We start from the raw sequence: 24,502 nt of genomic DNA on the forward strand, positions 1-24,502 counted from the left end.
ACTTTCCCTATTCTGATTAGTTTTTGTTGATGGTATGAGAGGAACCAGCATGGTGAATAACAGCCTGTCCATGTCGACCTACTGTGTGCCACACACTGTGTTAAGTAAGCACTTTCAACACATCATGTCCCTGCATCATGGCAACAGTCTTGTCGAGGGACCATCACCCCATTTTTAGGAGGGGAAACTGAGGCTCAGAGAGGCCAAACCACCTGAGCAAGGTCCCAAGGCAAATGAAATGGACAGAACTTTGCTGTGTGCCCATCGAAAGCCTGGGCAGGGAGGAAGATAACCATGCAAAGCGGCCCACATCCCAGCCCAAGGCTCAGCCCAGGCCCGGCTGACCCCAAGTCCACACCTTTCCGCCACAGTGGACAACAGGCAAGGCGCCAGAGACAAAGCAGCAAAGGAGGAAATTCATGCCGCGGACAGCCGAACTCCAGGCCTCCGGGAAGACAGGGCGGGGCTGGGCACCCAGCGGGTTCCAGTGAGCCCTAGCCTGGTGCCCTTGAGCCAAGGATGAGTCTTTGCTGAGCCTCCCTGCTCGTATCTAAGGTGGGGATAAGAGAACTTCCACCTCGCTCACTGTGGGGTTCAAGAGGCTGACAGAACTCAGCCTGGGGCCTGCCAGATGAACATTACCCCTTAACACCGAGAACAACCACAGTAATACTAAGGATTACTGTGATGTTATCGTTTGGCAGCCACAGGCACAAATGGAGTCCTTCCCAGAATGGAGAAGTGACAGCCCATCTGGGAGGCAGAAGGGCAAGAGGCGGGGGAAGGGAGAGGAAAGAACCAAACACCCCTGGAGGCCACATGTCCAGCTCTCATTCATCAGCTTCCTGAATCCTGGAAACAGCCCAGAGAGTGGAGTTTGCCCACCAGACAGATGGGCACACTGAGGCTTCTCAAGGCTGCCCAAAAGCCTGATAAGGCTCCAACGAGGTCCCCCAAGTTGCAGGCTTTTGCTTGGGAGCTGGCCTCTGTGTTCTGGGACCCCAGAGCACCTTGACAAGGGCCGGGAAAGAATCCTGCAGAAAGGTCCCCCCCCCCCCTCAGGGCCAACTTCCAACTGATAGGGAAATTCAGGTTTCATCCTTCAACTCCCTTGTCCTCTGCATGCTCCCACCACTCCTCCCTACTGCAGAGGTGGGGCCAGACAGCCAGGGCCTGCCAGGGCACTGATGGGCAGACTAAGATAAGGCCAACACCTGTACAGACAAACAAAAGGATCTATTTGGGAGAGAAGCCAGCGTTTGCCAGGGACCAGGCTTTAGAGTCAGCCTAGGAGAACCAGACAACCGAGTCCCCTAGGGTCCAGCCAACCGGTCAGACTGCAGAGGCTAGCCAGAGTAACCCAACAGAGGCACAGCTAAGTGTTAAAGTCTGCGAGGGGCACGGACGGGCAGCCAGACAGCACAGGTCACCCCAGACAGCTAGCCAGGCAGCAGGGGGCCACCCTGAGGGAATGGACAGATGGACAGCCAAATGGTGGTGGCAAGGAGTTCTATCCAGGACAGAGAGACAGCTAACCAGACGGCAGGGGCTGCTCCAGATAAATGAACAGCCAGCCAGACCACAGGGGTTCAAACCAATAGGTATCTAGCTGGCAGGTTTCGGACAGAGATGAGGGACCTAACCCTGACCCACAGGCAACCAGATGGTAGAATTCAGCCACGAAAGCTGGGGACCAGAAGAGTCGGCGACGGTCCACCGCACTTCCTGGCCCACGCCCCCCAGTCGGTGAGACGCCCCAAGGGCCTGAGCCGGCTCCCCAGCCCCTGCAGGAAGCCCTCCGCCCAGGGCGTCCCACAGAGCCCGCCTCCCTGTCCCCGTCCCCGTCGCGGGCACGCAAGCGCCGCAGTTACGCCGGCTGCGCAGGGCGCGCCATTCCCGGTCCGCCCTCCGCGCCCTAGGCCGCCGCCCGCCCGCCGTGGCCGCCGCGCTCGCTCACCGGCCGACGAAGTTCTCGAGCACCGAGCTCTTGCCGGCGCTCTGGCCGCCCACCACGGCGATCTGCGGCAGGTCCAGGTGGCAGCTCTGGCCGATGGAGCTGAAAGCGTCCTGCAGCTTGTTGACCAGCGGGATCAGCTCTTCCATCCCGCGGTTGCCCATGGCGCCGGCGGCCCCGGCCCGAGCGCCCCGCGCTCCCCGCCTGCCCCCGGCCCTTAACGAAGCGGCCCCGCGGCGCCCGCGGCCGTTGCTCCCCGCCCGCCCGGGCCTCGGCGCGACGCCCGCTCCCGGCTCAGCCTCACAGTCGCCGCCTCATCCGGTTCTCAGACGACACCCGACCCGAGCGACCTCCCGCCTGGGCTCCGGGGCTGCGCCCAAATCCCTCACACCGCCCCCGATTGGTTGGTTGCGCTGCCACTCGTACACACGAGCCAGTGAAAGAGAGGCATAGGCCTATGGTTGAGTGAACCTTCCCCCAGGAGACCTCCCGGTGGGTTCATTGGACTCCAGAACTGTCGTTTTTCCGCAAGAGCCAATAGCGTGGGGGCAGCGAGTTGTCAAGGCCAGGAGGCGGTGTTTCGGGAAAAGGCAACGTTGGCTCCGCCTATCATGGGAAGTCCCCGACGGCAAGAAAACCCAAGTCTTATTGGCAGAAAGACCCGCCAGTCAAAAGTGCCGGCCAATGACATTAGGGATCGATTCATAGACTCTGGTTTGTCACTTGACACTACCTAGTTCCCTAAGAATTCCCCATTGGTTTACATAAATATCATTTCGTTCCTCCAGCCAACAAAGTCAGAGACGATGGGCTTTGACCTCCGAATCCTGACTGATTGAGAACTTCTCTGTCAATCAGAGAATCTCCCGTTTTGTGATTGTTGTAGGTCTATTAGAGTAGAGTCTTCCGGAGTAAAGGGTAAGGCCCACCGTACTCGCCGAAGGGCGACACCTCGTGGTGGGACTCGGTAGTGTCCGTCGCTTCTGAGTTTCCGGCCTCTAAAGAGAACTACAAGTCCCAGAATGCATCTCGGCCCGGGGCTTGCAAACCAGCATTTCGCGCGGGGTTTCAAAGCGCTTTGAAGATGAGTCCGGCGTTAGCAGTTCCTAGGGAGAGGCGGTCTAGCGCTGCATCGTTGGCTCTCATTTTCATTCCTGTAAAGTCCCACCTCCACGCTTTTGCAAATGCTGTGCCCTTTCCTAGGATTACCTTCTGCTCACGCCCCGACTTGATTCGGCTAACGCCTGCAACGTTGTTCCCCTGCCTCTTCAACTTGAGCGCATCGTGACATTTTTGAGTACCCAGTGAAACTCAATGGACCCTCTCCCCATGAAAAGATATTATTTTGCAGTCGCTGTTGGAGGTTCTGGGATCTAGGGATCTTGACCTCGTGGGAAAAAAGCCGGGGACAGGTGGAAGGATTTTATGAAAAGAAGTGATTTGATCCCCCTAGGCATAGATTGGCCAGAAGGAAGTCCAGTAAGGAGTCAGATGCAATGGAGGTAGGGAAGTGGGCTGATGAGGCAGTAACAGGGGAGTGGCAGAGTGGCCAGCAGTATATGCCTGCTCCAAGACCTAAAACCCCGGTCTCAGAGAGGTGGGCAAAAAGTTAACCGACAAGGCTTGGCATTGCAGCCTTGACCACAGTGACGGAAACCTGAAAACACCCTACATCCCCTTCGCTGAGCTGGTTAAATACTGTGCGACAGCTCTAAGACAGGAAGTCTTCATGTTCTGACGTGTAAACAATTTGAAATATACTAAGAGAAAAAAAGGTACAGAGCTGCACATCAAGGGCGCCCACATTCATGAAAAATATATACACATGGAAAATCTCTGGGAGAATACACAAACTGATCAAAGAGTTGCATTTTTATGCTGTGAGAATAGTGGATCCTGGGGCGCCTGGGTGGCTCAGTCGTTAGGCGTCTGCCTTTGGTTCAGGTCATGATCCCAGGGTCCTGGGATCGAGCCCCACATCAGGCTCCCTGCTCGGCGGGAAGCCTGCTTCTCCCTCTCCCACTCCCCCTGCTTGTGTTCCCTCTCTAGCTGTCTCTCTCTGTCAAATAAGTAAATAAAACCTTAAAAAAAAAAAAAGAGTAGTGGATCCTACACATTGTACACATGGATTACTTTTTCAATATAAAAACCCTTATCTTCTAAGAGCACCAGCTCTGTAATTGGCCCCATCTAGGTTAGATCATGTGCCTATTTATTTGCTCACTTCATTCTTCTGAACCTGTCTCCTCATCTGTAGAATGGGGAGTGCAGTACACATGCACCATAAAGTTGCAAGAATTAAATACACATGACAAGCACTTAGAACAGTACCGGGCAGAGTGTAAGCACCTGCTAGATCACACCTACTGTCTTCATCACTGTGTTTACTGACAGCAAAATTAAGCCACACGTCAACAGGCAAGGCTAAGAGCATGAGCTCTGGAGCCAGGGGGCTACCTCTCAGTGGTGACCTTGGGTAAGCTACTTTCCCTCTCCACCTGTTTCCTCACCTGTGAAAAGTGGGGGAACAAGTGCCCCCCACAGGGTGGCTGGGGGGCCTGAACCACAGGAAAAGGGATGCAGCTCCCGTGCTGGGGTACATCCTATATGCTGGGCTATGCCAGGTGGTTTCCAGAGATCAGCTGCTGCTATGATTACTTATTATTATCAGCGGGGGGGGGGGGGGGAGGATTGGGGGACGGGAACGACACACTGGCCACAGTGACACTCAGAGGAAGAAGAGGACCAAGACAGGCCACCTTCCCAAGAAGGCACAGATATACTCTAAATTAGAATAATAATTTAAAAAAATCCTTCGATACCTCCCATTCCCTCCCCTCCCCTCCCTCCCTCCCCCAAGCCAGATCAACTCAGTGTGATCCCCACCGAGGCCAGGGCTTCAGTGGCCCAGGTGGGACAGAGGGTGGGGTCCCCATACATGGTACCCATGAAGTCCCGTACGAAGTCAGGGAAGCGCTTCTCCACAATACTGGCACGCACGGCGCTCATCAGCTGTAGCTGCGGGGGGATAGGTGTCAGCCAGGGTGTCAGCCAAGGGGCCCCAGGGCCCTCCCCCGCGCCGACCCCGAGCCTGGCCCACCCTGGCCGCAGGCCCACCTGGTAGGCGATGTTGTGGACAGTGAGGTGGTGCAGGGCGGCTGTGTTGTCACTGTGCAGCAGTGCGTGCAGGAAGGCCCGGCTGTGCCTGTGGACAGGAGGCTGGGGCTCAGCCACGCAGAGTCCTGCACCCCGCCACACCCTCCCCCAGCCCCCAGGCCCAGCTTTGCCTACTTCTGGCAGGTGGGACAGGCACAGTCAGAGTCTATGGGCCGGAAGTCCTTCTCATACTGCTTCTTCTTCAGCTGCAGGTTCCCGGTGGGCACCAAAGCGGAGCCAAAGCGCTGGGGGAGGGGTGGACGAGGGGAAGGAAGGGGTCAACCAGGTCTTCATCCGCACCAGCCCCACCCCAACCTTGGCCCCCTCCCAGCCCCCCACCCGTCTGCCCCCTGCCCAGGGCCTCACCGCGGTCCGCGTGGGGAAGACACAGTCGAACATGTCACATCCAAGAGCCACACAGACCACCAGATCGGTGGCATAGCTGGGAGGAGGGCCATGGAGGGAGGGAGCAGAGAACATCATGCCCTGGTCACACACCCAGGTCTCCCCCCAACACAGACACTCCGACTCCCCAGGGACTGGACCACATTCCCTCTGAACCGCCCCAGAGGAAAGCCATGTCCTCCTTTAGTCCCCCTCCCAGGCAGGGCTGTGTCCTTCCACCAACACCAGCCTGGGCAGGAATCCCCAGGACCCCCTTCCCACAGGTAGGGCTATTTCCCCTCGCCTCTACATACCCAACCCCCATCAGGTAGCGTGGCTTGTCCTTGGGCAGCCTTGAGGTGCTCAGGGCCACCATCCTCCAGAACTGGCCCTTGCTCTCACCCCCGCTCAGGCCCCCGATGGCGAAGCCGGGCACGTCCCTCTTGGTCATCTCTGGGGGTACAGGGCAAGGCGAGGGGTCACCGGGCGAAAGAAAATATGCCTCCTCCTCTGCAGCCCTGGGGCAGACCCTTCCCAGACCTCCACCGTCCCTCGGGAAGAAAGAGAGAGAAGTGGGGGAAGGGCAGGTGTCTGTCTGTCTTTCCATCTGTCTGTCTAAAGGCCGCTGGTGAGCTCAGCTACCATGAGTTTGAACGCCTGCTGTGTGTGTAGCTCCCTCCCCTCCTTCAGTCCTCAGGAGAGACCCACAGCCTGTGCGCCCTTCACTGACACCGAAGACGACGACACGTATGTTGCAAAACTAAGCATTTTCCAGGTTTTAGAACAGCAAACATCCCATATGCAAGATAACAGCCTGGCCTCAAAATCTGTAACGTTTCTGCGCCAAAACATGAAGAGACTCCCAACAACCGGGGTAAATAACGCCGTAGGTCTGGTCTGGCCAGCAAAGGAGTGAGTTGCAAATTCTTGAGTGTTTTGCATTTTAGAAGTGGGCTACTAGGGGGCGCCTGGGTGGCTCAGTTGGTTAAGTGACTGCCTTCGGCTCAGGTCATGATCCTGGAGTCCCGGGATCGAGTCCCACATCGGGCTCCCTGCTCAGCAGGAAGTCTGCTTCTCCCTCTGACCCTCTCCCCTCTCATGCTCTCTCTCTATCTCATTCTTTCTCTCAAATAAATAAATCAAATCTTTAAAAAAAAAAAAAAGAAGTGGGCTACTAGGCCCCAAAATTGCAGAGAAGGGGCGGCAGCTCTGTACCACTGATTGGGGTACTTGAGGCTTGACACTGGCCCAAGGACACATACGCCAGAGGCCGGGTTTGAACCCAGGTCTAGTCTCCAAGCCCAGCCTTGTCTTGGGCCCCAGTTCCCTAGTTCAACCACGGGAGGCCACAGCATCAATAACACAGACCCGTTCAAAGGGTCAGGTTTCGAAGCTAGAATGAGCAGTCGAATCCACTGGAGACAAATTGTTCAAATGTGGCCTCCCAGCCACCCCACCCACACCCCGACCTCACTGTGGACTCTGATCTAGTCGCGGGGAGAACCCAGGCAGTGCTGGTGCTGGTGCAGGTGAGCTTAGAGTGCTTTGAGAAGCATCACCAGCGTGGCCAAGAACTGAATTTGCTAGGGCAAGACCAGCGTGGTAGGTTTTTTTTTCAAATGAGAGCACAGAGAATGCCAGAAAATGTTTCACGTGTAAGGGTAACATTTCATGAAGTCTTGCTTTCTGCTTTCATCTCTGCCTGGGGGTCTCCTTTAAAATGGCTTACTGGACCGGGAGCTGGGCACAGCTTGAGGACAAAAGGAATTACAACAAGGACAGTCTGCACAACGGTGCACACAGATGCCAGGTGCAGGCATAAGACTAAACAGACTTTCCCATTTATCCTCACTTCGACCCCATGACACTGGGAATATGTGCCCATTTCACGGAGGAAAAAAGGGAGGCTCAGAGAGGCCAAGGATGCAGAGCCATGAGGCAGCAGATCAGAGGTCTGGATCCAGCCAAACAAACTCTAGGACCCAGAGCCTTGCCTATGACACTTCGTTGCCTTTGAGACCCTATCTCTGCCTCCCTTTGTCTCCATGGCCATGGCCTTGGTATAGGTCTCTCACTCTTCCTCTAGGCAAATACTCCAACCTCTTCATGGGCCTTCTGCTTCCTATCCTACTGGGATTTTTCCATGATGCCTCTTGGTCCCTGTCACTTTCCCATTCAGCAGCCATCCATGGCTCCCCAGTACCTCAGTGTGGTATCCCAGGGCCTCCAATGTCAGCACAATCCCTGGGCCCCACCCCTAACTCCTGACCCTGGGGAGGAAGCAGCACCTGTATCGGTTAATGCTGTAGGTTCTACAGCCCAAGAACTGGGTCCAAATCTCAGCTCTGCAACGTCCAAGCTGCGTGGCTTGGGGTAAGTGACTTTACAGCTCTGTGCTTCAGGTTCCTCTTCTGTAACCTTGGGAACCTGGTAGTTCCCACCTTACAGGACGGCTATGAAAACTCAATGGGTCAATCTGTGACCGGCATACGGCGTAGTGTCTGATGACTACCCCAAATCGCTAGCTATTGGAATTACTATCATTCTGCAAACATTCTAGTCCATTCTGCCCCCGGGCCTTTGCTTCAGCTATTCCTTCCACCCATTAACAACCACTGTCCGGGGCGCCTGGGTGGCTCAGTTGGTTAAGCGACTGCCTTTGGCTCAGGTCATGATCCTGGAGTCCCGGGATCGAGTCCCGCATCGGGCTCCCTGCTCGGCAGGGAGTCTGCTTCTCCCTCTGACCCTCCCCCCTCTCATGCTCTAGCTCATTCTTTCTCTCAAATAAATAAATAAAATATTAAAAAACAAAAAACAAAAAACAACCACTGTCCGCACCACCACATGCCAGGCCCATGTGGGGCCCTCAGTGATGGATAAGCCCCGGATGGACCAGCACATGGCTCTACCTTCGAGGCAGGTGGCCCGGAGATCCGCGTCTAGCCCACCCTGGATGATGGCAAAGAGGTTTTGCTTGTCTGGCCGCTGATGGGCTGCAATGCACCGGTCCAGCCAGCGGATTGACCTGTAAGAGGGCCCTAGTCATGAGCCCTGGGGGTAAGGAGACAAGGCTATAGGACTAGGATCCCCTCTCCCCCCAAAACACACGCACCTGTACATGGCCTCCTCCACGCGTGGCCCTGTCACAGTGCTGCTGACCACATCATCCAGTTGCATGATGATGTCTGAGCCTGGGGCGGGGGGAGACAGAAGCACCATCACTGGGAAAACCTTCACTTCCTTTTGGGGATTAGCTGGACCCTAGAAATCCCTCGTTGGGTCTTGCTGACTCCCACGTAGCCCCCCAGTCTGTTTATACAACAACCAGAGGGAGCTTTTTAAAATACCCATTTGGTCTTGCCTCACCCCAGCTAAAACCCTGCCCAGGCATAAAGAATAAAATCCCACTCCTGCACATTTACCCTTCAAGAGCAAAATGTTAATACAAAGTGATCCGCCATGGCGTGGCGGGTAATAGCATAATGGGAGCCCAAGTGACCATCAACGTCTGGCTAAATAAATCATGGTCCAACCCTTAACAGGATGTTCCTTTCTCACAATCCCAAAATCTAGAAACTTCTCAAAATCAAAGACTTTATCTTACGCTTATGGCATACCTAATTTCACAGCAAAACCCAAGACAGTGATAATCTTTTTATTTTTTTAAGATTTTTATTTATTTATTTGACGGAGAGAGAGACAGCGAGAGAGGGAACACAAGCAGGGGGAGTGGGAGAGGGAGAAGCAGGCCTCCCGAGGAGCAGGAAGCCTGATGCGGGACTCGATCCCAGGACCCCGGGATCATGACCTGAGCCGAAGGCAGACGCTTAACGACTGAGCCACCCAGGCGCCCTGTCACAATTTTTTTTTTTAAATGGAAAAGAACAAGTAAAGTTTAACAGAGTGCTGCCCCAGACCTACTAAGATGCAATGTATGCTGCATTATCCTTATAAAATATTAACAGTTCTGAATTGACCTGAAGAATTTCAGATTAGGGGCTGTGGATTTATACATGTTGGAAAAGCTCAGGGGAATATTGTCAAGATGCATCTTTACAGGAAAAAAGCAGAGTGCACCACACAAACCAAAGATGAGAGGCAATTTGAGAATCAATAGGATGGATTCCACTGCAAGAGACTGAGACACAGCAAATACATTTAAACCCACAATTAAACAAACAAACAAACAAACAAACAAACCCCGCATTTTACGGTGATCCTAAAAACACTAAAGATTAATTTCTCACTGCTGGAAGATGCTAAGTAATCAAGCCATGAAAACTAGTAAATAAGGAAAAGAATGAATCCCACTTTTCCTATATGAATTGAACTTCTTGGTCTCCCAGGAGTAGGTGATGGACGTCTCTCTTCACAGAAATAATCTGGCTGATAAATGAAGAATGAACATTACCACTTTGGAACTCCTAATGGCAGAAGAAAACTGTTACACAGCACCATGGGGATGTAATCAGCAAAATTCAGACCCTGTGAGACCCTACAGGGGAAAGGAACTCGTTTCTTGAAGGAGCAAATTTATGAATGAATGAATAGGTGTCTGGGTGGTGAGATCGAGGGCCACCTCGAATCCCACCTCCGGTTCCAGGGAGATGGCTTGGGATTCTCTGTCTCTCCCTCTGCCCCTCCCCTCCTATGTCTCAAATAAATACATAAAGTCTTTTTAAAAAAAAGAAGACAGGAAGGAGGTAGAGCTAGAAACTACGTAATGTGCACTCTCTATATATGTTAAAAGAGATATGTTCATTGTCTTTATCAAGGAGTGACGGATATTGATGGAAATAGGAGGGACTGAAAGCTTCCCCAGTCCCCCCCCCCTTGTTGCTCTCATTATTTCAACATATCTTTGCCCAGCTAATCTGCCATTTACGAGAAAGAATAGCATTAGAGATAATAATAAAAGCTCCTCCATGCCAGGCACTGTGTTAAGAGATTTACAAACATTACGTCATGATTTCTGCGAACTATCTTCATCTGATTTGGCCCCTCTGAAGCTCAGGCAGGGGGAGAGACTGACCCAAAGCCGAGCAGCACGTTTGGGAACGGGCCCGCCTCACCTCCACCCTCTAGAGGCAAGGCCCGGGATTCGCTCACCTAAAGCGTTCTGGATCTCCACGGACTTCTCCGGGCTCAGAAGGGTCTCGTCACCATCGTAGGGGGAGCGGAAGCGGACGCCCTCCTCCGTCACCTCGGACAGGGACACCAGAGACACCATCTGGAAGCCGCCGCTGTCCTGGGGGAAATCGCACCGCAGGGCTGTCAGGGGGGTGGGGCTGGAGAATCTCCACCTCTGAGAAGTGCCCTGGGATCCCGGCCCCGACTCCACCTCACCGTCAGCAGATTATGGGGCCAGTTCATGAAGCCGTGGAGACCGTGGGCTTTCTGGATCAGCTCGGGGCCCTGGGTTTGGGCAAGAAAGGATCAGGTTAGAGGTGAGCGCTATGTTGGAGGACAAGGCTGGCCAGCTACGGTCCCCGCCGCTCCCTCACGCCCAGAACAAGGCCCGGGCCACCGGGGGAGCTCAATACACGTTTGTCGACTGACCTAAATGCATGCCTGTGCCTCGGAGATGCCCGTACTCCCCCCCGCCCCCACTCTCTGCCGCCGCGCCACCAAGGCAGAACCCACCCACCGGCCTCAGACCCAGATGATAGGTGTTGCCTAGGCAGATGCGGCAGCCCAGGGCGTCCAGCTGCTCGGCCGTGATGCCCTTCATGGTGGCCTGCGTGCCCACTGGCATGAACACGGGAGTGGCTACCGGCCCGTGCGGCAGCCGCAGCTCCCCTGCCCGAGCCCTGGATCGGCTACACTCGGCCACCAGCCGCATGATCCGCGGGGCCGACTCCAGGGACGTCGGGCTGACTGCTGACGCCATCTTAGCTAACGGAACCACGTGGACACCGCAACACCCTGGGCGGCGCCATATTGGCTGAAGTCACGTGAGGCAGGGAGCGGGCTGTCGCTTTGGAAGTGCGTGGGGGAACCATGGCAACGGACGCCAGCATGGTCGTCCCCGCTCAGTTCGTTCCCACCCGCTTCGTGTTGTCGGGGAAAATAAATATTGTTATGGGTTCGAATCCCACCCCCGTCACTTGTCTGCTCTACAATCAAAGTCTCTCTCTAAGGGATAATTTTCTCCTCTAAAAATGGGGCGAATAATAGTGTCTCGGCGTTAAAAACGTTGTAAAAGGGGCGCCTGGCTGGCTCAGTCGGTAGAGCATACCACTCTTGATCTCGGGGTTTTAAGTTCAAACCCCACATTGGGTGTAGAGATTACTTAAAATCTTTTAACAAATAAAAATAAGCTTTGTAAAGATTGAGACATGGATATGTAGAGATCTTAATAAGCTACCTTGCACAGGCTTTTGTCTATCTTGCCCATTGATTTGTCCCAAGAACTTAGAACAGCACCTAGTACATAGTACGTGCTCAATATACATTGGTTTATACAATGAGAGAAAGAAACCCAGATAAGCAGAAGAGACTCATACTCAGAACCTAGCCACATTTATTCGTTCATTTATTCAGTGTAGACCTACATATATACATACCTATTAGTGCCAGTCTTCATGCCACACAGGGATGAGAGAGGCTGGGTCATGGCTTTTTTTTTAAAGATTTTATTTATTTATGAGAGAGAGAGAGAGAAACAGCATAAGAGGGGAGAGGGTCAGAGGGAGAAGCAGTCTCCCCGCCGAGCCGGGAGCCCGTTGTGGGATTCGATCCCAGGACTCTGGGATCATGACCTGAGCCGAAGGCAGTCGCCCAACCAACTGAGCCACCCAGGCGCCCCGAGGCTGGGTCATGGATTTATTGAGCACTGTGTTCCATTAATAACAACAAAATATTTTATAATATATAACAACTGTTATTGTTGAAAATGGAGCGGATATACGTCCCGGCCAGCAGAGGGCGGCATTGCCCCAGAATTCTTCCTCTCCGTGGCCCACTGGCCTAAGTTGTGCTGATCTGAGCAAGTCTCTTGACCTTCAAGGAGCCTTGGGCTAACGCCAGCTTTTCCAGGTGGCGGAGAGTCTTCACTGAGGCCAAGTCCAGAAAATGCCCAACCATGAGGTGGCTCAGGGCCTTTGTACTTGCTATTGCCTTTATTTGCAATACTCTTCCTTTCTGATTTTCCCATGGCTGACTCATATTTTATCACTTGTTCCTGACTTCCCCGATCTTAATAATGCTCCACCCCATCACTCTGTATCTTGTTGCTTGTAACTCATATTATGCTCTTAAAACCTCTATACATTGACAATGCCCAAATTTTAATTTCCAGTGTAGTCCTCTCTCATTGAACTCCCATCTCGTCTTTACAGATGTCTCCTTGACATCTCCATGGGGTGTCTGTAGGCACTCAAACTCTAGTTTACACCCCCTCTGTAGCTCTCACTCTTGGCCCAGCCACCAGCATCTCTTGCCTGGATTATTACAGTAGATACCTCACTGGTCTTGTGGCTTCTGTTCTTTACTCCCCATACAATATTCCTGAAGATATTTAAAAGGAAATGCTTTCAACGTTTCACCATTATGTATGATAGCTACTGTAAGTTTTTGGAAGATGCACTGTAGCAAGTAAAGAAAGCTTTCAATTCCTAGTTCACTAACAGATTTTTGTCATAAATAAATATTTAATTTTTTTCAGTATCTGAAATAGCTACATTTATTTTTTTTTTAGATTTTTTTAATTTATTTATTCATGAGAGACAGAGAGAGAGAGAAAGAGAGAGAGGTAGAGGGAGAAGCAGGCTCCCAAGGAGCAGGGAGCCCGATGCGGGACTCGATCCCAGGACCCTGAGATTATGACCTGAGCCAAAGGCAGACGCTTAACCATCTGAGCCACCCAGGCGCCCTATTTGGCTCATTTAATTTAAAATGCCCAATGACATGAATTTATTTTCTTATTTATTAACACATTTATTTCCATTCTTATACAAGCCCACCTTGGTCATGGTACTTTTTTATATACTATGGCATTTTACATTAATTTTAACTAATATTTTATGTAAATTTTTTGCATCCCATCTGTTATAAATTATATTGGTCTATAGATTTCCTTTCTCATACTGTCTTTGCCTGAGTTTGGTGTTCAAATATCTATTTGCTGGAAGAAATTGTGCGAGATTGGAATTTTCTCTTTCTGGAATGTATTTTTTTATTCTTATTTTTTTTAAGGTTTTGTTTATTTATTTGATAGAGAGAGACACAGCGAGAGAGGGAACACAAGCAGGGGGAGTGGGAGAGGGAGAAGCAGGCTTCCCGCTGAGCAGGGAGCCCACTGCGGGGCTCGATCCCAGGACCCTGGAATCATGCCAAAGGCAGACGCCCAACTGATTGAGCCACCCAGGCGCCCTAGAGATTACATGTCTTAAATACATTTGAAATATATACATATATCAAATCATTATGTTGTACACTTTTTTTTAAAGATTTTATTTATTTATTTGAGAGAGAGAGCATGAGAGAGAGCATGAGAGGGAAGAGGGTCAGAGGGAGAAGCAGACTCCCTGCTGAGCAGGGAGCCGGATGCGGGACTCGATCCCGGGACTCCAGGATCATGACCTGAGCCGAAGGCAGTTGCTTAACCAACTGAGCCACCCAGGCGCCCATTATGTTGTACACTTAAAACTAATACAGGGCTGCTTGGCTGGCTCTGTTGGTAGAGTGTGCAACTCTTTTTTTCTTTTTTTAAGATGTCTTTATTTATTTTAGAGAGAGAGAGAGACACAGAGCAGAATCAGGAGGGGCAGAGGGAGAGGGCAAGAGAATCTCAAGCAGACTCCTCGCTGACCGCAGAGCCCACGCGGAGCTGAATCCCATGATCCCGAGATCAGGGCCTGAGCCGAAACGAAGAGTCAGATACTTAACCAACTGCATCAACCCGGAGCCCCTTCGAGCAGCTCTTGATCTCAGGGTTGTGAGTTCGAGCCTCACATTGATGTAGAGATTACTTTGGATAAATAAATAAACAAATGACTAAGTAAATAAAACTAATACAATGTTATACATCAATTATATCTCAGTAAAACTGGGGGGAAATCTCTAAGCAAATATGGAAGAAGTTAAAATGGTAAATTTTATATTTTAATCTATTTTTCCACAGTAAAAATTTATTTTTTATATTTTAAATATTTCATTTATTTATTTATTTGACAGAGAGAGCACAAGCAAGGGGAGCAGCAGAGGGAGAGGAAGAAGCAGGCTGAGCAGGGAGCCCATGCAGGACTCGATCCCAGGACATTGGGATCAAGGCCTGAGCCAAAGGCAAAGGCTTAACCCACTGAGCCACCCAGGTGCCCTACAGTAAAAAATTTATATAAAGAAATGAAAACATGTACACACACAAAAAAAATACATCAAATACAACGAAAATTTTGAAAACAGAGGAGTGTAATAAGCTTTACTGAGGATTCAATTTTAATTAAATAAGCTCATTTAAGGTTTAAAAACAGATAATGTACGGGGCCCCTGGCTGGCTCAGCCGAAGAGCATACAACTCTCCATCTCAGGGTTGTGGGTTCAAGCCACACATTGGGTGTAGAAATTACTTTTTTTTTTTTTTATAAAGATTTTATTTACTGGGGGGCCTGAGTGGCTCAGTCAGTTAAGTGTCTGCCTTCGGCTCAGGTCATGATCCCAGGGTCCTAGAATCAAGCCCCACATCGGGCTCCCTCCTCAGTGGGGAGCCTGCTTCTCCCTCTGCCACTGCCCACCCCCCACCTCTCTCTCACTCTCTCTCTCAAGTAAATAAATAAAATCTTTTTAAAAATCATTATACCACACGTGGTCCCTGTGATTTACTTTATGTTTCATATGATTATGTGTCTAAGATTTATTGGTGTCCTATTTAGTTGTGGTCCCATTCTTTTCTTCTGCAAATCAACATACTGTCGGGTATTGGTATAAATAGACCACAGTGTACTTATTCATTCTCTAGTCAATGAACTTGTGAACTTCTCAGTGTTTTTGTTATTATAAACAGTTCTCCTGTGAGCGTCTGTGTACAAATCTCTTTGTACAGCTGTGCAAGAATCTTAGGAATGGACTTGCAAGACCCTAGACCGGATGGATATTCAACTTTACTAGGCAGTACCGACTTTTTTCTAGGTGATTACAGCAACTGACAGTTACAGTACTATTGTAAGAGAGCTTCCCTGTGTCAGACGCTTAAACAACTGTGCCACCCAGGAGCCCCGGGGTGCAACTCTTTTTTTTTTTTTAAGATTTTATTTTTTTTAAAGATTTTATTTATTTATTTGACAGAGAGAGAGAGACAGCTAGGGAAGGAACACAAGCAGGGGGAGTGAGAGAGAAGCAGGCTTCCCGTGGAGTAGGGAGCCCGATGTGGGGCTCGATCCCAGGACCCTGGGATCATGACCTGAGCTGAAGGCAGATGCTTAACGACTGAGCCACCCAGGCACCCCAAGATTTTATTTATTTATTTGACAGAGAGAGACACAGTGAGAGAGGTAACCCAAGCAGGGGGAGTGGGAGAGGGAGAAGCAGGCCTCCCGCCAAGCAGGGAGCCGATGCGGGGCTTGATCCCAGGACCCTGGGATCATGACCTGAGCCGCAGGCAGATGCTTCACTGACTGAGCCACCCCGGCTCCCGAGATTACTTTAAGTAAATAAACAAATAAATAAGGAATCTTTGTCAACTGTTCCATTTTCAGAACTCTTCAATTCTGTCAATCAGATGTGCGTGAAACAGCGTGTCTTTGGGGTTTTAGTTTGCATTTCTGTGATTCTTACTGAGATTGAACATTTTTTCAGATGTTGGAGCCATTTATTTATTTATTTGAGAGAGTGAGAATGACAGAGAGAGAGAGAGAGAGAGAGCACATGAGAGGGGGAAGGGTCAGAGGGAGAAGCAGACTCCCTGCTGAGCAGGGAGCCCGATGTGGGACTCGATCCCAGGACTCCAGGATCATGACCTGAGCTGAAGGCAGTCGCTTAACCGACTGAGCCACCCAGGCGCCCCAGATGTTGGAGCCATTTAGCAACATCTTTCATTATTCAGTTTAGGTAATTTGGCAACAGAATTCACCATGGTTGAGCTGCTGAGCATTTCCTTTTAAAAATTTAGTGTTTTGAACATATGTTATAAAATATATATATAATATATATATATATATATTTTTTAAACTAAACTCTACCGCCAATGTGGGGCTCAAACTCACTACTCCAACACCAAGAGTTGCATGCTTTACCGACTGAGCCAGCCAGGCGCCCCTCTATGTGTTTTGCAAGACATAGTACTAGTCCTGTCATCCTCCTGATTTATTATTATTATTATTGCCAGTTTGTGTTTTATAGATGCGGGTCCCCGGGCCTTGACCGCAGACTCCCACAGCAGGTGCAGCCGCTCCTTCCGCTGCTGCTTCTCGGTCTTCAGGTTTTCTTCATGCTTCTTCAGTCGGCGGTGCATGGCACACGTCTTCTTAGGCCTCAGCTCCAGGGGCTTGTACTTCTTACTCCTGTAGAATTCTTGGAGGTTCTCTTTCTGAGTCTGGTTGACGACGGTGAGAACACAAGCGATAGAGATGCCAACAACTCGGATCTTGGCCGCTGGGAAGCCACGCTGCCTGTCACTTTGGCGACGCAGCTGGGACAGCTGCACCATCAGGTCTTCCAGCGGTTTAAGCAGCTCTTCCTTCTTGCCGGGAAGTTGCGAGCCTTAATCTTGGCCATGTCTGCACAATCTGCCACTGCCGAGGCCGAGGGAAAGAGCCATCCTCCTGATTTTTTAAATGTGTTTTGGTTTTTTGTTTGTTTGTTTAATTCCCTCAGATAATAATTTGATGATGATTAAGAGCCAACAGTATCGGAGCAGGTGCCCGGGTGTGCCAGTTGTCTGGTAAGCCCTACAGTGTCATCACTTCCCACAGTACAGTGAGGTGGGTACTACTATCATTCCCATTTTATGAATGAACTGAGGCATTGAAACATGAAACATTCACTGGCTCATAATCAAGGAACAGGAATTGAAATCTAGTCCTCTCTGAGCTCTGTGAAGCCACCCTTTCATACAGCTTCTTTTCCTGAAGGAGAAGGCAGTGTTTAGGGATTGCAGCATAGAGCAGGGGTGAAAAGGTTACCAACAGAGGAATCGGGGGGTGGGGGGGACTCTGGAATCACCACTCAGAAGCCAGGTGACTTTGGTCAGGTGATGCCACTCTCCGAGTGTCACTTTCTTCGTCTTTAAATTGGGGCAGAGGGTCATTATGATGGTATGCAGGGTCTAGCGCACTTTAAGTGCTCAAATATGCACATAAATATATGTGTAATAAACATCCTGAAGCGTCCACTCTGTGTCAGGCTCTGTTCTCATTGCTGGCAACACAGCAGTGAACAAGGAGACAAAAATCCATGCCCTGAATGAACAAACAAGAAAAATAAATAAAACATACCATGTCTCAGGTGGTGATGAGTGCTGGGGAATAAAGAGGGCAGGGGAGGGGAGAAAGATTTGGGAAGTGACTATTATTAAGTCATCTCTACACCCAATGTAGGACTCGAACTCACGAACCCAAGATCAAAAGTCGCATGCTCTACCAACTGAACCAGCCAGGCGCCCCTGGGAGGTGACTATTTTAAATAGGCTGGTCACGGGGCGCCTGGGTGGCTCAGTTCGTTAAGCGACTGCCTTCGGCTCAGGTCATGATCCTGGAGTCCCTGGATCGAGTCCCGCATTGGGCTCCCTGCTCAGCGGGGAGTCTGCTTCTCCCTCTGACCCTCCCCCTTCTCAAGTGCTCGCTCTCTCTCATTCTCTTTCAAATAAATAAGTAAAATATTAAAAAAAAAATAGGCTGGTTACGATCAGACTCACGGAGAAGGTAAGATGTGAGTTAAGACCAGAAGGAGATCTGGGAGGAGTCATAATATAAGATCTGAGAGGGAGGGGCACCTGGCTGGCTCAGGTGGTGGAGCGTGTGACTCTTGATCTCTGGGTTGTGAGTTCGAGCCCCACGTTGGGTGTAATTACTTAAAAATAAAATCTTAAAAAAGAAGAAGAATCCCCCGAGACAGCATTTCACGCAGTGGGAACAGTGAGAGCAAAAGGCCCTGAAGTGGGAATGTGTCTGGATTGTTTGCAGTGCAGCGGGGAGGTCAGTGTGGCTGGAGGGAGTGAGGGAAAGAACAGAAGACGGGGGTGAGAAGGTCTCAGCATGAGATTCTGCAAGGCCTCTCTGGTTTGCAACAAGGACTTTAGCTTCCCTCTGAGCTAGATGGGAGGGTGGGGGTTCCCTAGCTGAGCGTGAAGTGAAGCAAGCTCTATTACCAAGAGGTAAACTGGGGTGTGGAGGTGGGGTGCAGCTGAGATCCACTGACATCTGCTTTAGGGGTTTCGGAGGCGCTGCTCAGCAGGGAGGGCTGGGGGCGCCAGAAGGCCGCCACTATTCGAGAGACGCTGGGAGCGCGGCTTCAGGACGCTGGATAGCGCCCCTCGCGTTGCCGGGAGACCAGGGAAGCGGCGGCTCTGGGGGCGGAGCCCTGGGAAAGCGTTCTTTCCCAAGCCGTTGGCTGTGAGCACCGGGCGGGAGACACCTATGGGGGCGCGGCCCAGGGCGGAGCCTGCAACAGCGCCCAATTGGAAGTTTGCTGACGGCACAAGGGCGTGGCGTCTCGAGGCGGGGCCTGCTGGGAGCGGCGCCTGTAGAATCCTGGTTCCATACCGGGTCTGTTGATTGGGCATAAGACGGGCGGGCCGTGTGCACCAGGCCGACCTAAGGGCGGAGAGCACGTGGTTTGGTAAGGGAGGTGTTGGCAGAGGCCGGACCTGAGCCGGCCTCTGCGCCCCTCGCGTGGAGGCCCGCGCACAGGTTCAAGATATGCCTGGAGGGGGTTCCCACTAGATCTCCCGACCTCCCCTTCCCTGGGAACGCCACCGTCGCCCAGGGAAGCCCCCAAACCCGGGGACTAGGTAGTTGGCTTTAAGAAGCTGATACTGAGGTCTCGGGACCCAGAAGAGGAGGAGTCGGATTTCTGGGCACGGACTGGGAATCCAAAACCTCTAGGAGTTGGGGGTTTCGAATATTTGACTGAGTACTTGGAGCCCGGTGTTGGTTGGTTGTCCCAGGAGGCTGGAGAGTAATGTTTGCTCCAGTTTATCCAGCCAGGAATGGAGCCTATCATTCCGTGATATTCTCACCCCCGCAGCCCAGTGCCAAGTAGGCTGAGCTTAGCTGTCAGCTTCTTGGGAAACGTTGGAAAGGGCATGGGCCCAGGACTTGCAACCTCAGGAAAATGACTTCCATGGCGTTTTAGACTTTTCTGCTTGTCTCCCAACCCCAGAGCAGAGTGCCTGTGGGCCCTCTACTTCTTGTGGACTGAGGCAATGCAGTGCCCCTCTCTGGGCCCATCTGCCCTGTCTGGGACATGTAGGTGTTACCCCTCTCAGACTTGGGAGCAGTTTCCTCACCTAGTCCAATAAACTCAATGGCCTACATCACCCTGAACCTCAGTTCAAATGCTCCAGGAGTCTCTGCTGATCACCTGGCCTGCATTCTCCTCTCCCACACACCTACTATTCTCCGCCCAACAGCCAAGATTGTTCTGAAGCACAACTGAGCCTGGGTTCTCCACAGCTCAGAATCTTTCCATGGCTCCCCACTGCCCTCAGGATAAACGTTAGAACTCCAAGGCTCAGCTGTCAAGGCCCTGTAGTGGTTGGCCCCCAATGACATCCAGCCACACTTCTCATCTTACAACCAGAATGCTTCACCCGCCTGACTTCAGCTGCCTGAAGTCCATTCCCAACACACAGCTGAACTTTTATGCATGCAGCATAACCTGTGCTCACCCTAACACACCTTCTGGTTCCGATTTAACTGTCCTTTCTTAAAACACAGAAAGCCTTCCCTGACACTTGCAGCACAAAATGGAACAGGGCTCTCTTGGGACCTGGAAGCTCCATGAGAGCAGGACCCAGGTTCATGTTCCCAGCACCCTGTACAAGACTGATACATAAGCAACACCCAATAAATACATGTGGAGTGAATGAAACGATGAACACATGAAGTTTCCGTTTATTCTGGGATGGGTTAGAATGAGCATCCAGGCCAAGAAGGCTTGCTGGTGTGTGGCCCATAATTGTGTCCAGAAGTCTCAGGATAGGCTTGCAAAGGGCACAGACCATGTGGGGCTCACACCTGCAGACTGCATCCTGAGGCCGAGCCCAGCTGCAAAAGGCCAGGCCTGGGGGACCAGGTCAGTCCTTCGGGGTGGGACAGGCCTGGCTGACTACACAACAATGGTCAGGGGTCAGAGGGACAGTGCACATTTCCCTGCCGGAGTGGAAGCAACTGGGTGTCGACTTCCAGGTCAGACTGGACCCCACCCCCACAGGGACAACCAGGACCCTAGTGATTCTGCTCAATGTAGAAGGGAGAAAATCCTGAATGTGTGTCCCATTACATTACTGCTCAGAGGCCCCCTTTGGCCCTAGGTCTCAACCACCCCCCACCTCCCCTATGGGATCAGCTGAATTCTCTGCAAGGCTTTGCCCCTCTGACTTCATCTCGGCCCACCACTCGTGTGGCCAGCTGTTGTCTCAGTCACGAGGTCTTTCTCCCTTCCTCCCTCCAAAGGCATCCTGAGGCCTCTGGGGTGGTGTCCACTCCTGGGTCACTGACCCTCATGGTCTATCCACCAGGTAAGCACCCTACCCTGATCAACTTGCTGAGTAAGCATGTGGGCCATTGGCTCTTCCCGCTGATGCTCCTGGTGATCTCTGCTGGTGACTGAAAGACGCAGGACACCCTCCTCTGGCAGCATGTGGCCTGAGGCATCTCTGTTGCCCACCGTGTCCCTGGCCAAGGAGGACCTGGAGAAGCATCTCAGTGAGAACCCCTCCAGGCTGGCTTCCTGCGCTTGGAGGGCAACAGGCCTGGAAAGACCTTGGTTAGCTCTGAATGACATGCCAGCACCCAGGTCTTCTCCATGTTCACGGCGTCAGCCACACCTTCTTGAACCCAGCTTGCTGGGACAGCAGGTCCTGCAGGCTGCGATACTATTGCTGACCAGCTGCATCACAGTACCATTAGCACCGAGGTCCCCAAGCAGTTAGGGTGCCAAATGATGTGTGCTCACAAGCTGTCGCCTTGGGACAGGTCGCCGTGCTGACCACATGATGATCCTGGTGGTGGCTGACAACCTCCCAGGGCTGTGCCAGCAGCATGGGATAAAAAGCCTTCACCCAACTCTTTAGTGGGCTGAATAGTGTTCCCCCAAAAAGTACACCCAAGTCCTAACTGCTGATACCCGTGAATATGAAGGATCTCGGGATGCGTCACCCTGGATTAGGGTGGAGTTGAAATCCAATGACTGGTGTCCTTGTAAGAAAGGAGATCTGAGACACAGAGGCTCACAGGGAGGTCCTGTGAAGGACGCGGAGCCTGGAGTGAAGCTGTCATGAGCCAAGGAATGCCCTAAGTCACCAGAAGCTGGAAGAAACAAGGAAAGATCCTACTCCGATACTGCTCTGTTCTTGACAATGAATGTCTCTCAGGTCAACAAAACTTGCCCTGGCTTGGGGAGCGCTCAGGCCGGGCCCAGGGACTGAGACAGGCATCTATCCGAGACAAGCCACCCAGGGAGCCACCCTTTTTCAAAAGAGGAACGTGGCACCAAGTCACAGCTCCCTGAGGCCTCCACTTCAAGAATGCCTGGGAGTTCTTTCCACAGCCTTCTTCAAGATTCCTGCCCTTGTGAAGGGCCTGCATTCAGAAACTTCAACGTGGTGGTGGTCAGCGCTTTGGAAACTGGTGGTGAGGAGAGACTCGTGCCAAGAACACAGGCCCACAGCTTGAAGGTATTTGGCAGGCGGGGTGGGGCTTTCCTTCCCGTGGGTTTCTGAGCGCTGCAGGCTCCATCCACAGCCCATGTCTTCTCATTTCAACACAAGGTCCTAATGATCTCGAGGGGCTCTCTGTCCCAGCCCCCTGGAAGTGTCTAGGAGAGACGATGGGTCATGGACGTGTCACATCTCATCAAACTCTGGGTTGGGACCCATCCCTCAGGTCTGTCTCATCTCCACTGGCGTGTGCGCACACACACTCAAGGGACCCCAGCTTGCGGCAGGCTGACCTGAAGGCTCGCACTGTGGACCACCACTCAGGTGGGCGTCATACCAGCCCTCCCTCTCCCCGAGTCGGGCCACCTCAGTCCTCCTCTGCTCCAGAAGGCAAAATTCTTCCAGCGTTTTCTTTTGTCTAGTGCAGAACACCTTTCTTTCACCTCTCCAAAGCAAAGCTTCATCCTGTGAAGGCACACTGGATTTTGTGCCTCAGCTGAAGAGTTCTGAGTCAAGAATAGTTTGATTTTCTTCCAAAGGCTATGGTTAACCGAGTACAGGAGGCCAAGGGACTTCGCAGGGTTCAGAACTCAAATGGTGCCTGGTCTGAGAGACGGTAGGGAGGCGGCAAGAGGAGAAGGGTCTCTGCAGAGGCACAGCCCCAGGCCTCACCCAAGAGGCTCTTCCAAGACAGAGTTGAAGCCCAGGCAAAGGCCGTCAGGGTGCCCCCCAACTCCGCCCCCCCGCCCCCCGCCAGGGCAGGGCCAGAGCTGGAAAGCGCTGCTCTCAGGGCAGGTTCCTTCACCTTCACACAGCTGACACTTAAGCACAGAACAGTCAGTAGCAATCATTGGCCTCTGCCCACTAGGTGACCAATGTCCCCCAAACAATGCAAAACTGCCTGGAATTGAGAAGCACCGCTCCAGGGAAACCTGCTAGGACGGGGCTGGGCCACGACAAAGAACCCCAACCAACTGGGCACTCTGAGCCTGTGGGCGGGGGTGGCACCAGGAAGGCTGCAGCTGCTGGAAACACAAAACCACGCCATCCCGACATGGGAAGGTTCTGTGGCTGGGTTTCCCAGATCTTGGGGTGCTTTAGCCAGATTCAACTGGCCTTTTTCAAGTCAGGTTACACCTACCAAACCCAGGACATTTTACTCCATGGTGACGTGAAACTGCACTTAAAACACCAGAACTCATGGAGCAGGAAAGCAAGCATGCGGAACTGTGTGAGCAAATCCCCAGACACCAGCCTGGGCCTCTCGTAAGCCACTCTGCAGACCATCAGGAATACAAGGTCCCAATGTAACCGGCTTGCTGGCCCCAGCCAACCTTGGAGTAAAGGCATCTAGAGGCCTGGAGCTGGACCCTTTGGTGACAGGGGACTGCCCTGCCACCCCCGCCCTGCATTCCCGTGCCGGGAACAGTGGAGGAACCTGCCCATCACACTGCCGGTGGGTCAGACACCCAGGCCTACGACGGGCACAGAGTTTTCTTTTTCTTTATTTGTCTACATTCAGCTTAATTCAGATGTACTGCCTGAATGATCCAGACATACAAAAAAAACCCACTCTTTCCCACTGGTTTTTAAAATAAAATCTTCACTTATAAAACTGAAACACTAAAGCATTAAAATACAGAAAGCTCGTTTAACTCACTTCACAAAAGCATTAACAGATGATGTATCCCTTCTGTAGCTATTTAAAGACAAACTGAGTTAACACTAACACCAATTGTAAATAGACAGAGGGATACGTAACTGCAAGAACTCAAAAAACTCTACTCGGACAAAGTTGTGATGGCAACTAACAAACCATTGAAGACATGGAAGTCCCAAACACGGCTAAATATGGGTCACAGGACGGGTCACGGCAGTGACCAGCTGCACCTCACAACACAGCAACGTGGACAGGTTGGGGCGGAGGGGGCCTGGAGGCCAGCTGACATGTTAACTGTGATGCATAAAACTGAATCTTACAACGAGGGGTAAGTGCAGAAGGTACAAATCTTCACCCCTCGGGGGGGGCTTTATCTATACTGGTAGTTCATGCTGTGATCTGCGTTTCTGCCGTAGCCGCCCTGTGAGGACTGGTAGGAGCTGGGAGGGCCGCTGTAATTCTGGCCGGACCCCGGGGAGTTGTAGTTTGATTGTGACGAGTAGCCTCCTAGGGAAGAGAGGAGTGGGGTTAG

The 24,502-nt window shown here is 51.8% G+C and overlaps 3 protein-coding genes and 1 pseudogene across 12 annotated transcripts in view; all 4 read right to left on the reverse strand.

The window, feature by feature from the left end:
• Positions 1–2,280, reverse strand: part of DNM2 (dynamin 2) — an 86,337-nt gene extending 84,057 nt beyond the window's left edge. For 4 of the 7 annotated variants that reach the window (XM_028088961.2, XM_028088959.2, XM_028088956.2 and 1 more), the window contains exon 1: positions 1,958–2,280. In XM_028088961.2, coding sequence (XP_027944762.1) covers positions 1,958–2,118 — 161 coding nt within the window. In that variant the 5' untranslated portion in view covers positions 2,119–2,280. The remainder of the gene's footprint in view (positions 1–1,957) is intronic. The other 3 variants (XM_028088962.2, XM_028088960.2, XM_028088955.2) reach the window with 1 other exon arrangement.
• Positions 2,281–4,818: 2,538 nt separating this feature from the next.
• On the reverse strand, positions 4,819–11,407 carry QTRT1 (queuine tRNA-ribosyltransferase catalytic subunit 1). Of its 2 annotated transcripts, XM_028088860.2 has the most exons (10): positions 11,142–11,407; positions 10,841–10,909; positions 10,604–10,742; positions 8,607–8,685; positions 8,404–8,519; positions 5,809–5,947; positions 5,477–5,552; positions 5,246–5,355; positions 5,072–5,159; positions 4,819–4,972 (listed from the first exon to the last, which is right to left on the reverse strand). In XM_028088860.2, exons 1-10 carry the CDS (start codon positions 11,382–11,384, stop codon positions 4,820–4,822), a joined length of 1,212 nt encoding a protein of 403 aa, XP_027944661.1. In that variant the 5' UTR covers positions 11,385–11,407; the 3' UTR covers position 4,819. The 2 variants fall into 2 exon arrangements, with proteins under 2 accessions (XP_027944661.1, XP_027944662.1); XM_028088861.2 differs by lacking the exons at positions 8,404–8,519; positions 8,607–8,685.
• Positions 11,408–12,463: 1,056 nt separating this feature from the next.
• On the reverse strand, positions 12,464–17,411 carry LOC114197672 (large ribosomal subunit protein uL29 pseudogene; annotated as a pseudogene).
• Positions 17,412–20,512: 3,101 nt separating this feature from the next.
• The window catches only part of ILF3 (interleukin enhancer binding factor 3), a 31,036-nt gene continuing 27,046 nt past the window's right edge, over positions 20,513–24,502 (reverse strand). For all 3 annotated transcript variants that reach the window (XM_028088782.2, XM_028088783.2, XM_028088781.2), the window contains exon 20: positions 20,513–24,477. In XM_028088782.2, the coding sequence (XP_027944583.1) occupies positions 24,341–24,477 (137 nt within the window). In that variant the 3' untranslated portion in view covers positions 20,513–24,340. The remainder of the gene's footprint in view (positions 24,478–24,502) is intronic.

The sequence above is a fragment of the Eumetopias jubatus genome, unplaced genomic scaffold (genome assembly GCF_037043125.1).
Source record: "Eumetopias jubatus isolate StellerSeaLion01/CBP00866 unplaced genomic scaffold, mEumJub1_p1.0 scaffold_1, whole genome shotgun sequence".
In the NCBI taxonomy this organism is placed as follows: domain Eukaryota; kingdom Metazoa; phylum Chordata; class Mammalia; order Carnivora; family Otariidae; genus Eumetopias; species Eumetopias jubatus.